The 20,466-nt window shown below is 36.1% G+C and overlaps 1 protein-coding gene across 1 annotated transcript in view; it reads left to right on the forward strand.

The window, feature by feature from the left end:
• Nucleotides 1-192: 192 nt before the first annotated feature.
• Nucleotides 193-20,466, forward strand: part of POLR2B (RNA polymerase II subunit B) — a 41,753-nt gene continuing 21,479 nt past the window's right edge. Inside the window, exons 1-10 of the mRNA XM_045834603.1 lie at nucleotides 193-345; nucleotides 5,179-5,251; nucleotides 8,800-8,950; nucleotides 10,926-11,038; nucleotides 11,164-11,383; nucleotides 11,760-11,918; nucleotides 14,591-14,755; nucleotides 17,956-18,152; nucleotides 18,303-18,422; nucleotides 19,224-19,410. Of these exons, the coding sequence (XP_045690559.1) occupies nucleotides 327-345; nucleotides 5,179-5,251; nucleotides 8,800-8,950; nucleotides 10,926-11,038; nucleotides 11,164-11,383; nucleotides 11,760-11,918; nucleotides 14,591-14,755; nucleotides 17,956-18,152; nucleotides 18,303-18,422; nucleotides 19,224-19,410 (1,404 nt within the window). The 5' untranslated portion in view covers nucleotides 193-326. The remainder of the gene's footprint in view (nucleotides 346-5,178; nucleotides 5,252-8,799; nucleotides 8,951-10,925; nucleotides 11,039-11,163; nucleotides 11,384-11,759; nucleotides 11,919-14,590; nucleotides 14,756-17,955; nucleotides 18,153-18,302; nucleotides 18,423-19,223; nucleotides 19,411-20,466) is intronic.

The raw sequence follows: 20,466 nt of genomic DNA on the forward strand, positions 1-20,466 counted from the left end.
CGTTGGAAAGCAAAAAAAAAAAAAAAACCTTCCTTGGCTGGATCCGACTCTCGAACTGTAATAGTACCCGCAATCAGCGTTAAGAGGCGGTAGCCCACAATTTGCGCCTGCGCAATTCTAACCGCGATCAACCCTCGGCCTACCGTTCGCGCAGGCGCAGACCTTACGTTAGCTTCTTTGTGGGTGGCCTCTGGCGGAAGACGCAGAGTATTCTGGGAACGCCGGAGCCGGAAATCACTTTATCTCACGTTCCAGGTGCCGGTGGTCGCGGTGTATCTTTCTGTCTGCGATTTCAAGAGTTAGGAGTTCGGGAACCGTTTGCCAATATGTATGACGCAGACGAGGGTAGGTGGCCACTCAAAACACACCGCGGAGACCCATCTAAAGAGGGAAATGTGGGGAGCTGGACGAATTGAAGATTTGCGGCCTTCCCCCAATCCCGCCACGATAGTGTCCCCAGTCGTGTTCCCCCTTACTCCAGACCGGAATGAAGCCGGGATTGCGAGAGGTGGAGGGTGCAGGGAGTGGAGCAGTAATGTTCCCGATCAGAGTGATATTGTTCTCTCCTCTGCTTGCTCCTTGATGAATCAGTACTACCTTCCCGCATTTTAAAAAGCGTGCAGAACCATAAGACAAATTACTTTGTTTGGTCCTTTGAAGTAAAGGGCACTTTTATTTTTCGTTTCCCTTAAGGCCAGAGTTAGTGGATTTATTGAATGGTAGAGTTTTTGAGCGTCAGCCTGTGCGAGGCATTGAAGTAGGCTCTGGAAATACACCAGGGACAGAGAATGTAGTTGTGGCAGGGGGTGGGGATTGGTCTAGTTTGGCAATTCTTCATGCTGTCATATGTGAAAGTAAGTCGTCTTAAAAGATGACCGTTAAATTTTCTCTTTCCAAAAATGACGGTTAATTGGGCCAATCAATACGTTTTTATTTTTTCTTTTCACATATATGATTAGTCATATCTAGTGTATTTTCATTGTGCATTTTTAAAGCTCCCACTTCCATTCTCCACAGCTACTATTTCAAACTTCATTTTTTTCTATCTCTCAATCCCGTGGCCACCCTTCACATTTCTTTCTTTATGTCAGCTACTTCATGGAAAAAATAGAAAAACAAATGCTTAAACTCTGCTGTTTAAACTTTCCTGTCTCGTATCTGAGTCTAGAAATTTATTAGCATTATTACATTCTTAACTCCTATCAGTGGAAAAGAGATTAAAAAATTTTTTTTAGTTTTATCTTTCAAGTAGGTAATATATCTCACAGCCAGAATTTATTAAAGTGTCAGGTCTCTTTCTTGTTCACCAGCTGTTCAGTGTGAAGTCCCCCCACAGCAGGTAATTGCTGTTCTTCGATTCTTATCACTTCATAATTCTGCATGCATATTCAAGCAAATGGATTCAGTTTCCCTCCAGATGAACATTTACACTTCTCTGTATTTTAAATTTTTTGCTTTATGTACATCTAGATTTTCATATCAGTACATAGAGTGTCCTTCCCTCTCCCACCCCCACAGCTATCTAGTTTGAGTGGATACCATAACTGAAGTAGTGTCTTATTGATGGACATTTGGTGGATTTCCACTTTTTTTCTGGTTCAGACAGTGCTGGAATGAATAATCTTATACCTGTCATTTTGTCCAGGACAAGTGTGTCTGTAGGATAATTTCTAGATGTAGAATTGTCAGGTCAAATGATAACACACGTTTAACATTTTGTTAGGTGATGCCAAGTGACCATAGTGATTGCTTTAATTTGCCTTCTCATTGACATTGTATCATAATCCTATGGAAAAAAGAGTTACAAGTTATCCTGTTTATCAAGTTTGCTTCAGGATTGAGTTTACATTTCATTCCTGCCAGTATCCTTTGGTATCTTAGATATGCCTTCATCAGTTTTTAGATACTCCTTTTCTGAAAACTGATGGAGATTTAATGTCAAATATTAAATCTCTTGTCTGCAAGAAATAAATTAAGCTCTTTATTTTTTCCTTTTTCTTCTAACATTTTGCTTTTCTCCTTCCATAACCTCAAGCTTCTAAAAAGAATAGGCTATTCTTGTATCTGATACCCATTTTCAGGTTTTTCTCAATCCGCTGCAGTCTGATTATGCTCATGCCAACACATTAAAGAGCTTTTATTAAGAATATCAGTGATTTCTCAATTGATAAGTCAGGTAGACATTAAAAATTTTTTTGTATGTGTTTATTGGTTTGAGAAAGAGCGAGAAGATCAATTTGTTGTTCCACTTAGACATTCATTGGTTGCTTCTTGTATGTGCCCTGAGCAGGGATCTAAACCACAACCTTCGCATATTGGGGACAGTGCTCTAACCAACTAAGCCACCTGGCTAGCACTGACATTTTTAAACCTTACCCAAACCCTGTTGTATTCAACACTATTGATGACTTACCTCTGGAAACTCACTCCTGCCCTTTTGCCACACCACTGTCACTTAATTCTTATCTATGTGACTTTCCTTCTTTTCTCTTATACTGTTCACATTCTTCCTGGATGATTTCATTCATTCTCCATGACTTTAGTTACCATCAATATGTGGATGACTTCTGGAAATATATTTCCAGGCCATATGTTTTGTATGTCTAACTGCTGCTAGACAGTTTCACATGGTTGTCTCCCAGGTCCCTCAAACTTACTGCCCAAACTGAGCATTTTCTATTAGCAATCCTTCTTCCAAAGATGCTTCTGCCTGTGCTTTCCAACTCAGAGAATGGTATCACCTTCTTCTGTTGTGAAACCAGAGCCTAGGCCTCATTCTTAATTCCTCTCCTTCGCCCCTATATCTAATCAGTCATCAAGCCCCGGGGGTTCTCTCTCCTAACTATCTCAAACCTAGTCACTTCTTTGTCCCCTCTGCCACAGTTCTAATTCAGACCATCACCATCTCTTGCTTGGACTGTTTCCTCAGACTCCTTACTGTTTTGTGTGTGTCTAGTTTTCTTGCCTCTCCTATCCACTTTCTACAGGGTGGACATAGTGATTTTTCAGAAATGAAAATTTGATCTAGCTATATCCTTGCTTAAATCTTACACAAGTTCTTCAAAGCTCTGTTAGTGAACACCAAGCTCTTTGGCCACTCCTAACTTCATACTCTGTGTTTCAGCTACATTGGCCTTCTTTCATTTCTTGAATATCTTTCATTGTGGAGTCTTTTGCACCATTTATATTTTCTGTTTGGAATACTTCTCTATCCCTTTCACCTCCACCCTCTTCTTTTGCCTAATTTATTCCTGTTTATTCATACGTGAGGTCTGCCTAGCTCAGCTTTTGGGGAGTCTTTCCTAACCTCCTCAGGTCCAGGTTAGGACTATTTATATCACTTTGTTCTTACTCAGATATCTCCTCGGTAGGTGATACCCTCTGTGAGGATGCAGCTCTTTTTTTTTTTATCTTGTTGCAGGTGGTGTCTCCAATGCCTGGGACATAGTAAGCAATCACATTCAATAAATATTTGAAGAATGGATGGATGAATGAGTAACTTTCATGGGGTTCATTTTCTTTCACATGGCTAACAGCAGTGTTCTCTAGTATTCTGCCTTCAGTCTTCCTTCTCTTTGGAAACTCTCTGTATCCTACAAACCCCATGTAGATGTTCTCGGCTTTTTGTAATTTATATCCCCCGAGTTTCATTTTATCTTTGGTTGCCTACTATAAGTATTTAAAGGGATACATGTTTTGTAAGTATACCTAAAGCCGACCTCATCATTTTCTTTCCTTTTCCCACCTTCTTACTTGCTTTTCCTGTGTGGCTTTGAAATTAACCTCTAATGATCAGAGTCTGTCATCAAAGCTAGAAATCTCTGAGTTATTTTAGATAGCTTTTTCTTACCCCTTGCCCCATGTGTAGTTATCAGTAATTCTAGTCTATTCAAGAACTTATTAAATAATTTATTTTGGATGTATATCAGATTTTGAATCCAGAGTTCTTAAGTTTTACAGACCATATATATGTGTGTGTGTGTGTGTGTGTGTGTGTGTGTGTGTGTGTGTCAGAATATAAAAACAAAAATACAGCACATTTATTTCTTAACATAAGATGAGAATAATATTAGATGATCAGTACACACTGGTTTTTTGAATGCTCTGTTGTTCAAATTACTATTGCTGCATAACTACTCCAAAATTTGGTTGCCTAAAAATTAATTTAATGTGTTCATGGATTTAAGTGGTCGGGAATTCGGATATATTGTAGTAGGAATGACTTATCTGCTCCACGTCAGTAGTTCACCTGGAAAGACTCAAAGACTGGGTGTTGACAGCTGGGGGATGCATGATCTGGAGTGTTTACTCCCGTGGCTGGCGTGCAGTTTAGGAGGGCTCAAGGACTAGGGTTGCAGACCGGCGTGTTGATAAGTAGCTTCTCCATATGATTGGGGCTCCCTCATGGTAGACAGTTTTAGAGTAGTAGGACTTCTTAATGGCAGTTCAGGGTTCCAAAATCAAGTGTTTCTACAAGCAAGGTGAAACAGCATTGCCTTTCCTGACTTAGCTTCTGAAGTCATATAACGTTGCTTTAGCAGCATTGTCTTAGTTATGGGGGAATAAAAAACCTGCCTAGATTCAAAGGAAGGAAATGTAGACCCCTGTGTCTTGATGGTAGGAAATTCAAGATCACAAGTAAAAAGGCTTGTGAAATATAAGATGTAGTTGGAAAATACCATCTGTACATACATGTACATTCATGAAATATTGCTGTAATGGATCACCCAACCTTAAGGTATTATCTAGCTATTGGAACCCTTTTCCGTCTCTACACTCTTACCCTAATCCCTGACTCCAGTCTCTGAGGAGCTTAATGATCAGAGGACTGTGAGCTTGCTCCTGGTTACCTTCATAGTTAGCTGTTGATGAGAATTAGATGGATTTTCTGGAGAAAATGAAAAACTACAGATTCACACTTACGTTGAACCTTTGTAATGAGGTCTCTTTGTGCATGGGGAGAATACCTCTGTGTTGTAGACCTATACATAGACATATAACCACTTATGTATGTTATTCAATTAATGTAATTGAAATTTGAGAAAAGTGAGGTGAAAGAATTGCTTTTTATTTAGCAGAGAGTAAATATGTTTCTGCTACTTAGTGTCTTTGGAGCAAGGTGTTGTTAATTAGTAGCATTTTATTTTAAACTAGTGCAATGTTTTTGTTTTTTTGCAGATATGCAATATGATGAGGACGATGATGAAATCACCCCAGATTTGTGGCAAGAAGCATGTTGGATTGTAATCAGGTAACTTTTTAGACTAAACTGAATAAGCTTTAAAAGGAACTATAACCTATAAAGGGATTTCCTGTTTATTCTGTTCTTGAAAATTAGATGTTCTAATGTGAATGTGTCACATGAGAGCCAGTTTGTTTATATATATTTTAAGTATTTCGGACTTATAGAAAGGTTATGCACAGAATTCATGTATAACTTTACCTAAATGTTAGTTAACCTTTTACTGTATATTTGTCTTTCTCTATATTTTTTTCTGAACCATTTGAGAATAAGTTGCAGACATAAGGACATTCTTTTTATGTAACATAAGTCATCAAAATCAGGAAATTAATATTAATATAGTGGGTTGGCCAAAAAGTTAATTTAATGTTTTCTGTACTATTGCTCTAGCAGTTGTTAGTTGTCTTTAACTTCATTTGAAATAATTTTGTTAGATTGTGTTGTGACAACTGTCATATCAGCGTTTGTTAAAAAAAACTTATCAAAATTGGTGAATTTTTGTGCAGCCATTTTAATATTGAAGATGGAAGAAAATATGGCATATTATGCTTTATTGTATGAGGAAAGGTAAAAACACAACAGAAATGCAAAAAAAAAGATTTGTATAGTGTAAGGAGAAGGTGTTGTGACTGATGGAACGTGTCAGAAGTGGTTTGCCAAGTGTCTTGGTACTATTGACATCTTGGCCAAATAACTCTTTGTTATGAAGCTGTTTTATGCATTGGAAGATGTTTAGCAGCACCCCTGGCCTCTACCCACTAGAAGCCAATTGTGGGAGGTGGCCAACATACTCAAAATATCCAAGTCAATAAAGTTATTGGCGAAAATGAAAAATGTCTTTTACTTTACAGAAAAAACCATATGGACTTTTGGGCCAATCCAGTATTAATTTTATTTAATCTTATAGACCTTATCCAAATTTTGCCACTTGTCTCACTAATGTTTATAGCAAAATAAATTATTTTTTCTGATTCTGGATCCAACCTAGGATCATAAAATGTGTTTGGTTTTCAGGATTTATTTTTTTATCTCCTGTAATCTAGAATAGTTCCTCAGTCTTTCTCTTTTTGTTTTTGACCTTGACAGTCTTGAAGAGTATAGGCCAGTTATTTTTTATTTTTTTCAAAATTTTATTTATTTTTAGAGAGATAGGAAGGGAAGGAGAGAAATATTGATGCGAGAGAAAAACATCAGTCAGTTGCTTCACGCACCCCCAGTGAGGACCTGGGTAGCATCCCAGGCATGTGCCCTGACAGGGAATCGAACCGGTGACCTTTCGGTTTGTGGGACGATACCCATTTCACAGAGCTACACCAGTCAGGGCAAGCCAGTTACTTTTTAGAGTGCCCCTCAGTTTAGGATTTGTCTGATGTTTTCTTAATTAGATTCAGAAGGTTACTTTAGGCAGTAGTGATGTTCTGTTCTTGGGGCATCATATTAGGAGGTACAAATGCCCATTTGTTTCATTACTGGTGAAATTAATTTGATTTATTTTAAATGGATAATGTTACAATAGGTAGTATTTCAACCCAAATTCTCCTAATTCTAAGTATAATTAAAATGTAATAAAACTCAGGAAGAAGCCTTATATATAGGTAAGAAAAGTACCTTTTCTGAGACCAGATGAGATCAGGTGCGCTCTGGGTGGTTTGGCCACAGACAGAAAAGTAACTTTTAAGTAATAAACTTACACCATGCTTTCTGTATGTAACATGATGGAGCCTCTTTGATCTCCACCAGCTCCAGGATGTACATCCTCTGGTTGACATTTTCTCCCTTTGCTCCCTTTCCAAAGAACGCATGTTTCTGACATTGTGCCATTTGTATTTGTAATATAACTGAACATTTCTTCAACATTGTTTTATTGAAAATGTATGGAGTTTTTAGGATGTTAATACATATTTTTCCTATTAAATGTGGGTTAAAAAGATTTTGTATTGAGACATTTGGATTTTCTATTATGTTTGAATAATAACCACCAAGAGGCCTTTTACTAGGAAATAAAAATCAGGTAGATGTTCTGCGAGATATGCCTATATTCAAAGAATATTTTGGTCTTAGGTGAAAATGAATTGTTTTCAACATATGTGGTAGATTGCTGAAGGATAAGATACTATATTGTGAATGGTCACCCCATTTAATATTTTTTGCAAAATAAGTGACTAGACTTTACATTTTAATTGTAGATGCAGTGGTTATTGTGAGATGATGTTTTGTTCTTTTGGTTTTTAACATCCAGTGATCTTTCCCAAGCAGTGTGAATGTGATAGCAATATCACTAGTGACTTCAGTAAGATGACTTATGGTAAAATAATCGTAATATTAGATATAAATATAAAATACATAATTTAGGCATTTAAAGGATTACATTCCAGTGAAGCACTGTTCTGATGATTTTGGGGAAAGTAGCTATGGCTTAGCTTCCGGGGGGACTGGAACTTGTCCATTGTTTTGTAAAGATTTTTAAAAATCATTAATTGTCCATAAAAACCATTACTATTTATATTAACAGACAGAGCTTTCCATGTGTTTCTTAAATATCAATGGCTGACTCAAATGGTTATGAGACATTTCTCTCCTGTTAGCTCATAGTCTCTATAAAGGAAATTGCCCCAGTCATCATTAAGTCTTACCTTACACAAGCATTATGTGCTGTTACTTACCATAGGATCAGACTTCTGACATTGGTGGTCGCAGTTGATTAAATTAGGGTGGGACCTTAACCCAAAGGCAGTATGTAGGCGTGCCAGTGATCTTTGAGGTGACCTGATAATGCCAAATGGGGAGGCTGGTGGTGAGTTGGGCTATGCATGTTGTCTTAGAAAATTGATGTGAGGATGGAGTCAGTAGTTACTAGGGAGAAGTGAGCAGAAGCTAAGGGGAGGTACCAAGATAGAAGATGCAGAGGTCACAACGTGGAGGAGTTGAATTACAGAGGTGTGCTGTCTGGGCAGTTCCTGCTGCTGAGGGGTGATGAAATAGTCTTGTCCTTAGAATCGTGTTGGATCTCGGAGCTCTTCAAGTCTCAATAAAGCCCAGCTATGCAGCTTAAATGCCTTACTCTCATCTCCCCTTTAACATATTCAAAATAGAACTAATAATCTTTAATCTAAAATTGAAATTCTTAATGCATACATATTTTAAAGGTCACTAATATTATCTTACTTCCTATTGAAATTAGAGTTCTTGTTTTTGTCTTTGATTGCAATTTTTTAGTTTTCTCTCCTGACATTTTTTTTCAAGAAATGTTTCTTAGAGGTTGGATGAAATCTGTCTATAAAGGACATTTGTAAATTAGTCCTCCTGTATAGTTCTTATGTTGTATTTTAATTATTTTACCTATAAGTCTTGTTTCTATAAGCTTAAGAAGTTCTACAAAGAAAGTTTTCCTAGTCTCACCCCTTTTTTGGATACCTCATAGTGTCTTGTGTAGTGGTGGTCATGTAGTGGTTGGTATTTAATGATTGTTTATTGAATTTAATTATAATGAAAATGGGGAAATGTACTAGAAAACATCACTAGGTTGTAACTGATTATGAACTCAAATATTTTCCCAGTTCCTATTTTGATGAGAAAGGCTTGGTCAGACAACAGCTGGATTCTTTTGATGAGTTTATTCAGATGTCTGTTCAAAGAATTGTGGAAGATGCTCCACCTATAGACCTGCAAGCTGAGGCTCAGCATGCGAGTGGAGAAGTTGAAGAACCGGTAAGATGGTTATGCTAATAAAGTAACATAAGTAAAAGAAGAATATGGATTTGAAATCTCAATTCTCTCACCTGACTTAAAGGTTAAAAAAAAGTCAGTTGGTGTGTTTAGCAGAGTACTTATGGGTCTTCAGTCAGCTCCTACTTTATTTTTACAAATGGAGAGATGCATTTTTGCGAGTACAGTTGACCTTTGAACAACACGGATTTGAACTGCTTGGGTCCCTATACATGTGGGTATTACTCATCTTGGACACAGATTGTGTAAACTTATAGTCTTGATAAATACAGTGTAGTACTAAAAATGTATTTTCCCTATGATTCTGTTAATAACACTCTGTTATCTGGCTTTATTGTGAGAATATTGTGTATAATACATTTAACATTCAGAGTGTTAATTGACTGTTTATGTTATCAGTAAGTAAGGCTTTCGGTCAACAGTAGGCTGTTAGTAGTTAAGGTTTGGGGGTGTCTAAAGTTACATGCAGATTTTTGACTACATGAGATTGGGGATGTGGGTTGGCACCCCAACCCCCAAGTTGTTCAAGGGTCAACTGTAATCCAAAACCCTAATCCTATTCAGATAGTAGGTATTTAATGGTTGGGAAGAGGGAACTCAGAAATAAGATGAAGCAAGTCAAAAATTCCTTCAGAAAAACCCACTTGTTTCTTTGACAGTATAAGGAATCTTAAAAGTAAAAGTATTTGAAGGACTGTGGAGGGCAGGGTGGAACTTATCTTAGTAGAGAAAAGATACTTAGGCATTTCAGCAAGAAAATGCTTGGTGTGTTTGGCTTGGGGATGGAATGGGGACCACAACATTCAGTATATGATTTTTGGTTTGATCTGGTTTTGGTAGCTGCTAATGGAATGTGAGATGGAACCAGATGGTCCCAAGCTTTGGATATCTTTGGGTGTCATGGGGAATTATTGAAAAATCTTGGAATAGCCTAAGTTTAAAATAATAATGTCCTAGGCTAGAGTGATGGTGGAAATAAGGAGTAGATGGAAGGCTTCCCTTTGCTTCATTGTCATCACCAGTTCTCTTTGCCCTTATCTACTCCATTTTGGGAAACTAGAGTGTCAGTTTACCTTCAGTGGTCTATTTAGTCCCGTCTTCTCTTTCTCTGAGATTGGATTTAGAGAGAAACTCACTATCCATTTATCTCTGGGAAGCTCTCATGGATCTTGTTATTGGGCAGCAAATACACACACAAGTTTAAAGATCTTATATATTTTTAGAGAGAGAAGGGGGAGAGAAACATCGATGTGTGGTTTCCTCTTTTGTGTCCCCAACTGGGGATCTGGCCTGTAACCCAGGCATGTGTCATGACTGGGAATTGAACCAGCAACCCTTGGTTTGTAGGCCAGCACTCAAACCACTGAGCCACACCAGCCAGGACACAAATAGATATTTAATTGAGACCCTTCTTTTTTTCTCCTACTGTTGGTTGAGCTATGGTCAACTAGGGTTGGAAGTTCTACTACCTTACATAGAATAATTAGTATCTTTTTGTATGTTTCATATAAGAATTAGGTGTGTTTTTTTCGGGTATTCCATTGATTAGATTAGAGGGAAGCTCTTAATTGTATGGGTTACCTTTTCTTTGTTTCCTGATAACTTTGTACTTTTGACCCTGACTAAGGAGAGGGCACGTGGAACTATATAGATTTTTAATACAAATGCATTTTAACTGTTGTAAACTTAGAGCACATGAGATGTGCATAGTTTTTATTTACTTTTGATATATTAAGTGTTTTTTTGTTTCTTCTGCCTTAAGAAAGTGATTAAGTATAAAATTTGACATCTATGGAATAAGAATGTTGACTTTGGAACATCCCTGTTGGTAACGTGGATGAATTTCGTCAGTTTCTATAGCTTCTTCTCAAAATGTTAATGTGGATTGAAATGGAATCATTAAAATTTTTATGGAAAAAAATTATTTACCTTCTTTGTTTTTTTGGTTTTATTTCAGCCAAGATATTTGCTGAAGTTTGAACAAATTTATCTCTCCAAGCCTACCCACTGGGAAAGAGATGGTGCTCCTTCACCAATGATGCCAAATGAGGCCAGATTAAGAAATCTCACGTAAGAAAAGATTTTTTTCTAGTAGCTGGTAGTGAAATACAATTCAGAAAACTTAAGTTTAATGAGTTGAGAGTTTTAGCAAATACCTTACTATTACTTATTATGTTCTATTTTTATTTTCAAAGGTATTCTGCTCCACTTTATGTTGATATAACAAAAACAGTTATTAAAGAAGGCGAAGAACAGCTTCAGACTCAGCATCAGAAAACTTTTATAGGAAAAATTCCAATTATGTTGCGTTCAACTTACTGCCTATTGAATGGCTTAACAGATCGTGATCTTTGTGAATTAAATGAATGCCCCTTGGATCCTGGTGGCTATTTCATTATTAATGGATCGGAAAAGGTATAGTAGCATTATTTAAAAAAAATTACACAATGAAGATTAAGATTTAAATTATGAAAATTGAAATTAAAAAGTAAACTTTTATGCAGAATAACCTGGAAGTGACAATTGAAATATTTATAGAAGTGTGAGAGTTGTAGTTATGTGAACCAAAATTTTATGTAGCTGTATTATATAATATGCACTAGATATAAGGTCTGTTGTTTAAGCTTACTTGTTTCTATGAAGTGTTTATGCAAAATGGAATTCGTGATGTTCAAGAATTGATGTTTCAGTGAGCCTATATGATCAGATTAAATTAAGATACAGATTTCACTCTTCCATTTCAGGGATCTTATGGGATTTCTGGCTGTAACTTTTTTTATTGTCCATATAGGTTCTGATTGCTCAAGAGAAAATGGCAACAAACACAGTCTATGTGTTTGCCAAAAAGGATTCTAAATATGCCTACACAGGAGAGTGCAGATCATGTCTGGAGAATTCTTCCCGACCCACCAGCACAATTTGGGTTAGCATGCTGGCAAGAGGAGGACAGGTATGGACTGGAATATGATGTTGTTTAGGTTTATTCCTTTTGTAATTTATAGACTGGGTTCTTAGAAAGCTTTTCTTGAACATATTATCAGTGTTACATGACAGGCATTGTATTATTTACTTATTGCTGTGTAACAAATTACTCCAATAGCAACATACATCTTTTCACAGTTTCTGTATCCAAAATCTTGGTGAGGCTTAGTTGGGTCCTCTAGTTGAGCATCTCTCACAAAGCTGCAATCAGTGTGTTTGCCTAGACTGCAGTCATCTTAAGCTCTCTATACAGCAGCTGACAATATGGTAGCTTGCCTCATCAGAGAGAGTAATTGAAGAGCCATAGAGTGTACAAGGTGGAAAGCACAGTCTTTTATAACTTAATATTGGAAGTGACATCTTACATTTTTGCCACACTGTTTTTGTTAGATGTAAGTCAGTATGCTCAGCTCCCTACTCCATGCGAGGGAATTACATAGGTGATAATAGTAGTAGGCAGGGATTGTCAGGCACAATCTTTGAAGCTTCCTACCATAGGCATGTTACTTAAAGTAATGTAATCTAATAATAGGTAGTATTTCTTGAATATTTGCTGTGTGCCAATTAAGTTATTTGGATTGCTTGTTTTAATCTTTACAGCTATCTTGGAAAGTAGTTGTAATTACCTCTTTAATTTTACGTATGTTTTCTATTAAAATTTTTAAAAAGATTTTATTTATTCATTTATTCATTCATTCATTCATTTATTTATTTAGAGAGAGGAAGGAGAAAGAGAGGGAGAGAAACATCAGTGTGTGGTTGCCTCTCATATGCCTCCTACTGGGGACCAGGCCCACAACCCAGGCATGTGCCCTAGACTAGAAATTGAAATTGGCAACCCTTTGGTTTGCAGGCTGGCACTCAATCCACTGAGCCACACCAGCCAGGGCTAAAATTTTTTTTGAATAAGTCATACGTGCATGATAAAATAGTTCAAGAAGTACAATAAAGGGTATCCATAGAAAGTAGTCTTTGACCCCCAGTTCTTTTCCCTATAGGCAGCTGCTTTTGAAAATTTCTTGTGAATCAGTCCAGAAATAGTCTTAATGCAGAAAATACAAGTGAGAGCTTACCATACACACTTTACTGGTATCCTTTAAAGTCATGTTTACATCCTCACTCTATCATTCTTTTTGGGCTGTGATATTCCATATGTAGATGTAGCATAATTTAACTGCTTCTCTTAAGGTGGTCATTTAAGTTTCCAGTCCTGTGCTCTTACAAATAGTTCTGCAGTCTAACTTCACTTTGTATAAGTCTTGCAAAGATCAAACCTTAAAGATTAGAGAGTTTTAACTGCCTAAAGTTAAACACACATGTAGAATACATGTTAATTTAAAAGGTTTTTACTTGTAAATGAGAGTGGGATGAGGCCCAAGTATAAGTGTTTGGAGAAGATCCCCAGGTGGTTGTGATGTGCATTTATTTTTGAGAAGCACTGGCCTGGGTTGTGGAGGGCAGAGCTATGAACACAACATATATTGCAGAGATTATCATGGCAACAAATGGGCAAAATGAATTAGAGGCAGAGAAAGGAGAATCATCTGGATTTAGTGATAGGTTTGATAGAGTATGAAGATGAGCCATTTAAGATTCTGTGATTTCTATCCTGATGTTCTATATAAAATAACTTTCAAGAATTTATTTTTAGAGAGAATCTATTGATTTCATTTTGAGACAAAAGATTTTTTAGGGGGAGTAGTGATGTGGGCATTATTTTTTAATGTTTTGCTTATTTGGAAAAAGATCTATGATGAAACAAATAGACTGAATGGAATAATTGATAGAAATAACCAAATGGTAGTTGGACATCTGAGGGCTGAGTATAGAAAAAAGATCAAGATGAGGATTTGGGGATCATTTATGAAAAGTTGTCACTGAACAGCCAGGAGATGGGATGAGGCTTCTGAGGAAGGAGGCCTGCAGTAGGAAGAGGAAGATGACAAACTGCTGTTAGAGGGATCATGATAATGTGCGGTTTTGAGGCCAAGAGAAGGTAGAATTTGCTATTGAAGGAAAGAAATATGATGAAAACTGAGAAAACGCATATTTGTATGGCAGTTTAGGCTAGTAATTTTCGTTTTGTTTTTTTTGTGTGTACAATTAAAAAGAAGAGAAATTGGAAAAAATGAAGGTTGTGAAATAGGTTGTTTATTCAAACAAGGAGATGATACTACATAGACCAGCTCTGAGCTAATACTTATTTTTCAGCATTTTTCAACATATGTCTGTCCGTATTCTCTCACACTTTTTCATGTTCTCTTTTCTTTCAGAGGATTGATTGATTGATTGATTGATTGATTGATTTTGTGGGTGAGAAGCTGAGGGGTCAGTGTTCATACATTTTTTGCAGCCAAAAAGTCATTTCCAAGTACAGTGTTGGGTGATTCTGAGAGAATTTTGGCAGGCAGTAGTAGAGAAAGGATGTTTTCTTAGATCTAAATGACAAATCTGTCCATAAAATTAATGAATCTGTTCCAGTGGTTTTGAAAAGTAGCCATAGGACATGCCTTATAGTGTGAGAGGCATGCTTCTTTTGAAATATGTACAGTAATTAACATGTATATAAAATGGTTCTTACGATGTTTTCATATGGCTGTGATATCTGTATACTCATATGCTAATATTTTATTTTCCTAGGGTGCAAAAAAGAGTGCTATTGGTCAGCGCATTGTGGCAACTTTACCATATATCAAGCAAGAAGTTCCCATCATTATTGTGTTCAGAGCATTAGGTTTTGTGTCTGACAGAGATATTTTAGAGCATATTATTTATGATTTTGAAGATCCAGAGATGATGGAAATGGTAATGTGTAAACAAAATATATTGTGTTTTACAATATGTTCAAAGTTACTGAGTGTTGCTAATCTTAAAACAAATAGAAAGCTGCTCTAAAGAGCAATTTACTTGTTACAAATTTCATGCCATTTATTGTGTAGCGCAAGCCTTTAGCCTTGGGTTCTTTCCTGGTAATTCTCAATAAAATAGATGTGAAAACTAGATGCGCCAGGGTTCATTGACAGCTGCAGGAAAGAACAGTAGTAAGGAAAATCTTAGAAGCATTCCAGTCTGGTATAATTTAGAAAAATGGGAAAATTAGTAGTTTATATCTTTTTTTTTACTTTTTATTTTGAAGTAATTTCAAAGTTACAGAAAGTTTGGAAGAACTCTTGTATGCTCTTTACTCAGATTCATCTGTGGTAACCTTTGGCGCATTTGCTTTAGCATTCTCTTTATATGCACCTTTTTTCTGGAACATTAGAGAGTGCACTTCAGGGGTCATGCCCCTTTACTCCTAAAAACTTCAGGGTATATTGCCTAAGAACCGGGACATTCACTTACATAATCAGGACATTTACCGTATTTTTGGACTATAAAATGGATTATAAAATGGATTATAAAACGAATTATAAGACATACTCCCTCCCCCACATTTGGGAGGAGAATGGGGGTGTGTTTTACAGTCTGAATGTAGCATACCTGGCTCACTGTTGGGGGGGGTGGTGGTGGAGTAGGGTCACAGGTCTTTAAATATTTTACCTCATTTTTTGCTTCAAAATTTTTTTTCCTATTTTCCTCCTCTAAAACCTAGGTGCATTTTATGGTCCTAAAGATACGGTAACTTACCTACAACTCTGGTAACCCACAGATCTTACTCAGGTTTTTGCCAGTTGTCCTGATAATGTTCTTAATGGTATTTCTGTTTCGTGGTTGAGAATCCAGTCCAGGATCATGAACTGCATATTGTTTTCTGTCTCTTTCCCTCTTCTTTTCCCTCAGTGTTTAATAGCATTGAAAGTTTTGGAGAGGATAGGCCATTTATTTTGTATGATTTCCTTCAATTTGGGTTTTCTGATATTTCTTCATGATGTGATTAAATTTATGCATTTGGGGGCAGGAAAAATACAGAAATAATACTGTGTGCTTCCCAGGACATTGCATCAGGAATCACATGATGTCATTTTGTCTGTTTATTTGTAATGTTAACTGTATAGTGTGGTGTCTTTAGGTTCCTCTTCTATAAAGTTACACTTTTTGTGGGAAGGTCCTTTGAGTCCAGATAAATACTCATTTCCTTATCAGTCTTTTCTATTAATGATCCTTGTCTCAATAAATAGTAGTTGAGTCTTAAAATTGTTCTGAATTGTCCAGAGACTTTAAGACTACAGAGAGATAAGGTAAAGTTCAGGCTAAGCATTGGTCACAAGGTTAGAAGGGGGAATGCATTTAGTTATTAGAATATTTATTGATACGGTTACATGAGTAAAATGGGTTCTGGTGAGATTTTACTGGTTTGAGCTTTCACTTTTAGCCATATGCTTTTTTTTAATACTTAAAAATAATAAGTATTTAATTATCATTTTTAAAAAATATTTTATTTATTTATTTTTAGAGAGGGAAGGGAGGGAGATAGAGAGAGAGAGAGAGAAACATCAATGTGCGGTTGCTGGGGGTTATGGCCTGCAACCCAGGAATGTACCCTGGCTGGGAATTGAACCTGGGACACTTTGGTTCCCAGCCCGCGCTCAATCCACTGAGCTACGCCAGCCAGGCTAGTATTTAATTATTTTTAAAAAAGTAATACATGTTATCTTTTATCCAAAAGGCATCCCAAATGATTTGAACTGGGTTCAGTTAGTACTGGAATTTTCTTAGTAAAGTGAAAGACCTGATTTGCTTTATGTAGATTGTCTTTTTGCCTTTTTTATGTGTGTGTGTGTGTATATATATATATATATATATATATATATATATATATATATATATATGCATATTACCTTTCTGAAAATTACCGTTTGTTTCTATATCTCTTATGAAGCCTAAGTCAAATTTTTTTAAAAAGATTTTATTTATTTTTAGAGAGGGAAGGGAGGGAGATAGAGAGAAACATCAATGTGTGGTTGCTGGGGGTTATGACCTGCAACCCAGGCATGTACCCTGGCTGGGAATTGAACCTGCGACACTTTGGTTCACAGCCCGCGCTCAATCCACTGAGCTACACCAGCCAGGGCAAACCTAAGTCAAATTTTACATCTGTGAGTTAAGCATTCACTGTGTAAAAGTGCTTTATTTTCTTTTCCTGAAAATACATTGTTATTCTCCTTTTTTCAAATCCATATTAACCTTAAGGAACAGTTTCATAACAACAATTACCTTTAAAAAGATTACTTTTGTTTACCATACCGTAGCCTCACTTTGGTTGACTGACATGTTTATGACCTTTGGTTCTGTGATTGGAATTGGGATGTGTAAACTTGTGGATCAGTGATACATGGACATAGGAAATCAAAGACAGGAAGGGCATGTCAGTAGCTGTGATAGGACTTAAAGTGTATTTACAGGGGTCAGCATTTACTAAATGTTGTCCCTCATTCTCACATTCATTATTTTGTAAAATTGGAACTTTACAGTGTTAGAACTGAAATGGGATTTAGACATGATTTTGTTTAGCTTCTTTGTGGACGAGGAAACTGAGTACATGGCTGCTGAGACACCATAGCTGCAACAGTTAGTGGCAGGTGTGGAATGCAGGTCTCCCTAGCAATGTGCCTTTAAAATATTCTCCTTTACAAAAGAGGGAGTGGTTTTATTTACAGGATAAAAAACCTCTTAAACCAAGGTTTAAAACAATCTGGCACATTTATTTGTACGTAGGTTAGTAAATTTTAATATGACTGTTAAACCTCTCTAAATTGATTATAAATATTTTTAGGAAACTTCGTTTTACCATTATTTATTAAAATGTAAAAAAAGAAACTATTGTTTTTATAATGGAATTATTTGTATTTTTCTGGAAAGTTCTGATCAGTGGTTTTTGTTAGAGATCTCTAGATCCCTCAAGTATCTTCATCTTCAAAGATTTTTTGATTCCTTGATTTTCTAAAAGTATTTGCATAATTGATTAAGTTTATCAGGATAGTTAGCATATTATAAGTTAACAGTTAACTCATTTTTAAGGTAAAAATATGAATTTTAAAATAACTTTTATGTAAATTCTCTGATAGGTTAAACCTTCTCTTGATGAAGCTTTTGTCATCCAAGAACAGAATGTTGCACTAAATTTCATTGGCTCAAGAGGGGCAAAACCTGGTGTCACCAAAGAGAAAAGAATTAAATATGCAAAGGAAGTCTTACAAAAGGAAATGCTCCCTCATGTTGGTGTCAGCGATTTTTGTGAGACCAAAAAAGCTTATTTCTTGGGGTATGTTAAATTTCATTGTTTTAAGTTCTTTATAAAATGTGTAGTTGAGATAAAGCTTTTCTTAAAGCTCAAAATGTCAAAAATGATTTTTAATATGTAAACTTTTCAAAATGCTAAAAACCATGTGTTTTCTTTTTTTTCTTTTTTAAGGTACATGGTTCATAGGTTGCTTCTAGCAGCTTTGGGTAGAAGAGAATTAGATGACAGAGATCACTATGGAAACAAAAGATTGGATCTTGCTGGACCACTACTTGCATTCTTATTTAGAGGGTAAACAATTATAAAATGACATTATTACAAGTAGAGAGATTTCATTTTAGGTTGGTCATTGCATGTAGAGGTACTAAACCATCTCGGCATCCATACTGGGTGCATATGAAGTTAACTGTGTTCTCTTTGCCACTTGCTCAGATTTAGTTTTGTTTCATGTCTGAGAATTTTAACTTTGTGAAAACAATTTATTATGGTCCTTGTTTACATTTTCTGTATTTCTCTGATAGCTTTGCAAGGCATTTGGAAAAGTTGAATTATTGCCTTGATTTTCTAAGAGTTGATATTAGAACTTTTATTAGTCCTGCCTTTGCAGTTTATAAAAACACAAAAGTGGAGGGAACTCTATCAAAATATTAGCAGTGGTTGTCTCACTGTATTGGGGTTGTATATCATTTTTATTTTATTTTTGTTACGTTTTTATATTTTCCTTTTATGGTAAACATATTTTTAAAATTAGAAAAATTATTTTTAAAAATAAAATATGTAGGCAATTTAATAAATATAATATTAGCAGTGTTTTATACATATTCTTTTATTGTGTTATAGATTAGTGTTAATTTTAACTTTTTTTAATCACCCCACTAAATAACCTCTTTTGACATTTTTTGCCCCTAATTGCTCTCTCCATATATGTTTATGTACTCTATGTACATCTGTACTTTATACGTAAAAAGAGTAGTAACACCTCTCTTTCTCTACTCCAGCCACTTTTTGTCCCCTTGTGGGCAGTATTGTTCTTATTGAGGATGCATGATGTAGACTTTTACTTGTGTAAAACAGTACCATTTTATTTGGCAGCATGTTTAAGAATTTGCTTAAAGAAGTGCGGATCTATGCACAGAAGTTTATTGATCGAGGAAAGGATTTTAACTTGGAGTTGGCAATTAAAACAAGGATTATATCTGATGGCCTAAAATATTCTTTAGCTACTGGAAACTGGGGTGACCAAAAGAAAGCTCATCAAGCCAGAGCTGGAGTATCTCAGGTAGGGATGTTGACTATGACTACAGGCTTGACAGGAAAATGCTATGGGACTAATAGATTCTTTCATTCATTGAATGCTAATTATTTTGCATTCCACCCCCCTTGGTCAGGTGTAAAAGCACTAGAGGGTTTTGAATTATGAAAATGTAATTTTTCTTGAATTAGCTATTACTGTTACTAAGAGAGACTTAAGGTTTTGGCTTTCATCAAGATAGTTAATAAATTAGCGTAGCTATTTGGGAGGTGAGACAGTCCATGTTAGTGAAATTTTTGTGTCTTAAAAGCTTCATATTAGAAGCTGACTGAAAATATAAATCCACTTTGTTGCAAAATATAGAACTTCTAATGCTGATTTCTCTGTCTGCTGGCTGTGTTTACAGTGATAGCAGTACCTACTCTCAGATGGAATGATGGGGAATGTCTCATCAGGCGTTTTAATTTTTTTCTATTTCGTTTTCATTGAAGATTGAGAATCTGTAATGTAATGTCTAACTTTATGCTTTTTCTTTTTTTGGATCTTGGCCTATTTGCCTGTACCAGTACCACCTGGTTAACTTGGCATTCAGACACCAACTTCAGGTGCTTAATTCCTGGAAACCTAGAAGCTCTGAGAAATTCTGGGAGGCTTTCTGATAGCAAAGTTAAATTTCTAGTTCCACTTAATTTAGTAAGGATTTATTGAATATATGCAGTGTTTGTGATGTGGGATTCACAAACATGAGTGGGATACCGTTCCAGCCCTCGAGGAGCTCACCATCTACTAGAGGAAGCAGATTCATCCGAGTACAGCTCTGGAGGCTATGAGCTGCATTATGATAAATGCCGTGTTGCCTGTTCAGTTCAGTGAATGGTTGCTTATTGGGACTTTTGATGAGCCAGGGACTCTGCCACACATTGGAGATGCAAAGATGAATAAAACATCATTGCTCATCTCCAGTAGCTTACCATGTGTACTCACAGATAGATGCAAATAGATAGTTATAACACGGTACAGGATATATAAGGAGAGATGTGCACAGCTGCTTTGTGGGAATGCTGGAAAAAGCATTTAACACAG

This window comes from Phyllostomus hastatus, unplaced genomic scaffold (assembly GCF_019186645.2).
Source record: "Phyllostomus hastatus isolate PE091 unplaced genomic scaffold, TTU_PhHast_1.1 phas_contig_196, whole genome shotgun sequence".
Classification (NCBI taxonomy): domain Eukaryota; kingdom Metazoa; phylum Chordata; class Mammalia; order Chiroptera; family Phyllostomidae; genus Phyllostomus; species Phyllostomus hastatus.